The 5804-nt window shown below is 34.3% G+C and overlaps 1 protein-coding gene across 1 annotated transcript; it reads right to left on the reverse strand.

The window, feature by feature from the left end:
- Positions 1644-5259, reverse strand: LOC107622766 (3-ketoacyl-CoA synthase 10; the record flags this gene model as incomplete). The annotated part of the gene is given in 3 exon segments (XM_016324786.1): positions 1644-2792; positions 3591-4219; positions 4852-5259. Coding segments are annotated over 3 exon segments (1611 nt in total), but the record flags the coding sequence as incomplete, so codon positions are not given.

Below are 5804 nucleotides of genomic sequence, written 5' to 3' on the forward strand. Positions count from 1 at the left end.
TATAATAATAAATGAACCGAAAATTGTGCATTCTATAAATTTAGAAACTCCTGCATTCTATCTAAATTCAAATTCGTAAACAACACTGATTTTAACAAAGAATAATAAAATTTTCATTATCACTTTATTCAATTGCATTAGATTTCATTCCATTCCATTCAATTTGTCTTGAAAGTCAACCCAACCTTTAGGACAAATTGACAAATTGTTCATCGACAACACTCCTGGATTGCAAATGAACCGAAATATTATTATAACAATACCATTGTGTAAAATAAATGAACTAAAAATTGTGCATTCTATAAATTCAAAAAATTCTACATTCTATCTAAATTCAAATTCATAAACGATACTAATTTTGACAAAAAAGAATGAAATTATTCATTATTACTTTATTAAATTGCATTAGAATTCATTCTATTCTATTTAATTCAAAATTGTTGAAGAATGAAACTAGATAAAATTGAGAACGACCCAAACCTCGTCCAGTTGATTCGATTCAGAAGAATAATCCAAATCGCTTTCATTCAACAGATTTGAACTTGAATCATTCATTGTTTTGGAATACGCAAAATCTAAACGATTTTAATTACAATGTTCGATTTAAAAAAAAACAAATGTAGGTCGAAAATTTAAAGAGAAAGAGAATAAATCTGAGGAGAACACAAGGAAATCGAAGAAGAAAACGAAAATCTAAAAAAAAGAGACAATAATCAAATGAAAATACAGAAAAATCAGAAAAGAATGCAAGGTTTACGTTAAAGAGAAACGAACAAGGAGAGATTTACGTTAAAAGTCTGTTATAAATAATACGTAACTCTAAATCACTTAGTTGGACTTAATTAATAAAATCACTTGGATGCAAAATATTTCTGTAACCCAAAATAATTTTCTTCATCATATAATATTGTCTATTTTTTATTTTTTAAAGAAACATTGCCCATTTCTTTTGTTGACATTGAGTGCTAAACTTTCTCTCATTATATATGTTCAAGAGCACAAACAACGACGACTATGAAAAAAAATGTCACGAGAGTATTATAATATCTATTTTGATATCAACTATCGTCTAGCTACCATCAATTTGCTGTCATAACTACTTGAAAAGATTTATACCATTCCTCATTTATTTTCGTAGCTATCAAATCAATTGTTAATCAGATATATAGACAATATAAGAGGGTCACGTTAAAGATTAGAAAGTACATTAATTAATAGAATCAATGAAATACTGGCATGCATGGTAATCTCATCAATGAATATGTATATATGTTAATACTATCTAGCTAGAGCAAGCAACTTGCAACATAATTATATATAGTAATCAAGTTATCAACATCGTCGCTACAAATGGGCTTTGATTTGTTCGGGTGAAAGTGATGGAGGAAGGAACTTGTCCAATTCCAGAGATAGATATATAGATGCATAGATGAAATTGTGAAGCTCCAATATCGTCCCAAGATTCAATTCAATATTAATAATTCATTTCTATTTGACATATAAACCAGCTATGCTGATATAATATCTATATATACCAATCCGTTTCCAGAGTCACATGTATAGTTAGTTGAGGTAGGTCAAGAAAACCATAGAAATTAATGAAAATCAATTAAAGCAACTACGCATTGTTGACTAGGTAGTCGTCATCCAATATTAAATCAACTTTGAATTTTCATATCATCCTATGAATAAGATGATTCAAGAGATTAATTAAAACATGCAAGCAGCCACACTATAAGTATGTATAATTAAATTAAATTCCAAGCCACCAAACTAATAAGAAATTAAAAGTGCAGCTGTCAAACATAAAAGACCAGCTTCATCGATGAGGACTACAGAAGAATTATTGATCCTAAACAAAATAAAGCTCTCTTATCGCCGACACTGACAGAGATTATATAAAATCAGAAATGCTCCTTAGTTTCCATGTAATAATTATTACCATATTCCGCGCTAACATAATACCTAATCACCGTAAGATAGAATGCCAGTTCTACGGAGTATAATAATAACTATGTTTAAATATCGGTGAAAATTCAAATACTGTTGTTTTCATGTGAAGTATATATATAGTTGAGAATCATTAGATAATAATTTAGTTAAACATATTAAATTATCTAACGATTTTTAACTATTAACTTCAAAGAAAGACAACTGCACGTGAGTTTTTACCTGGATAACAGAATTCTTGTTCAGAAGTGTCTTAACGCCAGGGCGATTAAGTGAGAGAGCGAGGGTAGTTGTTGATGCAATCAAGCCAAGGGTTGTTCCTAGAAGGCTTGTTGATTCGGCGCATGGAGCGCCAAACAACGCTATTGCACTTAAATCCAGAACCAAAAGCAAGTTGCCAAACGCGGTCTCCTCTTCTAACCCTTTCCTTGGCCTCCAAGTAAGCAAGTTCATACCAAATGCTACTGCTGGAAGTGTTGCCGAAGCGGTGCAGCGTCATCCTTGATGCCTCCATGTTCTTGTCGCTGAGCTCCAGATTCCTCTGGAGCTCATCGAGGATGGGCTTGCTCGCCGCATGCACACAGAAGTGCTCGAAGGCGAGCTTGTAGTCCGGAATGTACGGCTTCTTCATTGACGGTGATGAGTTTCCACCGTCAGATTTGCCGCCAAACAAGTGCCTCCAGACCAAGGTTCCAAAGAATAGGAGCTGCTCGGAGAAGGGTAGCACCAAAGGCCCAAGTGTGGTGATGTTTGTTTTGAGAGCATCGCCACCGATTTCAATCAAGTCTTTGCTAATCTTGATCCCCTTGAATCTTTGTTCATCTTCCTCTTGGTACACACACCTGTATATTGAAAGGGAGAAGAAAAGTGAAAAATAAAAATTATGTTGATGGATTACTACCAAGCACAAAAGAATAAGATAATAATAATTTTTTTATATAAAATAGACATTTATGTTCAGTCACAAAGTTTGAAATTTGTGGAATCTGCCTACAGTTCTAACAATAGAATATCACTATTGTACATTCCTTCAACGGATCAACCTTCTTTCGCCTCTCTCTTAATAATTTATAATAACTAATAAGTTAGGTAATTAGGATTTCGATTTCAAAAAGCAGTTGCAATTATAAAAGTGGCTTAACCTACACGGAAAGCTAAGGAAATAGACTAGAAAACCCAGACAAGAAGAAGGTTTTGTTTTTTTGTTTTGGGGTTAAAAATGCTAACTGTCAAAGAGATCATAAATAGGCCAAACTGTCAAATCAATTTCTCTCGTTCATTTCCTTTCCCTGGTGTTTTTATACTTATATAAGGGCCTGAGAAAAACAAAGTTGATGCAATAAACTAATGACTAATCTTCATTTTCAAAACGATGATATTAACAAAGAATACATCATTATGTGTCATCTATGTCAGTTAAACAATAAAGTTTAAATAGTACGAAAAGAAAAAAAAATGGTTTGTTGATATTATAAAAAAAAATTATAATCATTTAATGCATTTAAATAGATAATTTAATTTTAATATAAAATTTGAAAATAAAATAATTTATTTCCGTAATTTTTTTAAATAAACTTTTCTCATTAATAAATTCTATTCTTCTTTCTCATGTTTCTTCTTTTAGAATTGAAAAAACAAACCTGAAGCTGCGGTCATCGGCACCCTTGTGCGTGCGAACAATATGCTCAAGACGATACTTGGCACGGCTATAGTCGCGGCGGCGATTGGAGAGCAAGGTGGCGGAGCAACCCATACGAAAGAAGCAGTTGGGAAGAAGCATGGACCTCTCTTTTCCCTGGTACCAATTAAAGCCTACCATCTCAGTGCTGACAACAACCGCGTAGTTATTAGGGTTTGACTGAAGAATATCCCTGGCCAAATCGACCGCTATGATCCCAGCACTGCACCCCATTCCTCCAAGATTGTAGCTCAGAATGTTGCCCCTCATCTTGTAATGGTTTATGATCATTGCTGATAGCGATGGCGTAGGGTTGAAGATGCTGCAGTTCACCACAAGGATTCCTACGTCCTTTGGCCGCACCCTCGTCTTCTCGAAGAGCTCGTCGAGTGCTCCGAACATGACCGTCGACGCCTCGGCTCTGCCTTCTTTCATGGTGGCCGTGTTCTCGTTGGAGGCTATCACTGCTTTGGGGATGTATGTCTCGTCGCCTATGCCTGAAGACATTAGGATCCTCTTTTGAAACTCCAAGCTCCCTTCATCAAACTTGCCTGATTTTCTTGCTAGCTCAATGAACTGCTCCTTTGACACCTTCACACACATTATTCATGCAATTTTTTATTACAATTTCTTAGATTTTAATGTCTGAAAATCTATGTTTAAAATCAATAGTAGAGTGATAAGTAGTCAATATAAGAATTAATCACCTAGATTTGTTTATATTTTCTTACCATTCAAACTATGGCACAAATAAAAATAGAGGTGTAGTAGGAGGCAACAGATTTTGTGATTTGTAACTATCAATTAGTTATTAATAATATTTTTAATAGTGTGAGATTTCATCTAATAATGGAGAACTATTAATTTTTTTTGCTGGTTAAGTGTTAACTAGATTTTGATAAAAGTAATCGCCCTAGTCTTTTTCATAAAAATATACATTTTATCTTTATTTCTTTTTTCAGCATCTGATCTTTATGTCTTAGTATATCTTGAGATAATTATACTAATCAAACAAATTTCAAAAGAAATAGGTAAGACCTTAATATTTATTCCAAATGCAGACTTTTATTTTATGTTCAAATATTAACTGATTTCCATAGTACTTTATTAGAATTTTGCAAACAAATATTAAATGTAAAAGTGTTATAATGATACAAATAACTATAAAAATATTATTTAACAACCATGGTGGGTGTACGTGAAGATTGGAGAAATAAAGGTACCTTGAGGTGATCTTGAGGTTGGTAGCATGCAAAATCAACGAGGTAAATGGGGCGAGGCCTGGACATGAAGTAAACAGAGAGCGTGAAAACAAAGACGGCAAAAGAAGCCAAGACGGTAGCAAGGTCATAACGCGCATCTTCCCAAAGCTTCTTCCACAGATCCTCTTTGCTCAGACTACCAACCTCAGCACTGAACACCACAAGCAGCACCGGTATCGTCACCAAGTAAATGCCATGGTTTATCAGGTAATGGTACCCCAATTTCACGTACTTGAGGTTCACCGATTGAAGAAAATCCGGTAACCGCCGACGAACCCTAACCGAGAACGTTAACGAACCCGCGTTCGGTCCAGATGACTCAATCCCACGGTTCACTATCTCCGTTGAGAACAGATCTCGTTCGTTATTAGCCATGCCACAAGATCAAGATCAAGATCAAGATCACAATGTATTATAATATGAGTGTGTGATGGATGCCTCAAACTTAATCTATATATGTATTTATACTACTTTAGATTAGTGTTATTTCTAAGTAGTGGTATAGTACAAGATAGTGGGTGAAAACGAGTAAATGCTAGCACCTAATTGATGTGTGTGTAGTTGAGACTTTTCAACGGCCTTTAATTTCTTCATTTAATATCAGTGGGTGCATGAGTTCAATTCGTTGTGTAATATGTACTAGTAACTCTCTTTACCTTTTTTCTTGTCTCTCCGTTCTTGTGTTTTTAAAGATCAAAAAATATATAAAAAGTTTGTGAACATTGGATGATCCAGTTGGTTTTTCTCTTGTGAACAATCAATGTCACATCCAACGGCCCACCAGCTGCTCTAATGCATACAGTTGGTACAGTTTAGGTTCAATCTCTTATGAGTTTCCATCTTTATCCTTTGAAACCCTTATCATCCCAGGCCATTTCTTCTTCAAGTGCTGTGTCACAATTAAATTCTGCCAT

Source organism: Arachis ipaensis, chromosome B10 (genome assembly GCF_000816755.2).
Source record: "Arachis ipaensis cultivar K30076 chromosome B10, Araip1.1, whole genome shotgun sequence".
Taxonomy (NCBI): Eukaryota; Viridiplantae; Streptophyta; class Magnoliopsida; order Fabales; family Fabaceae; genus Arachis; species Arachis ipaensis.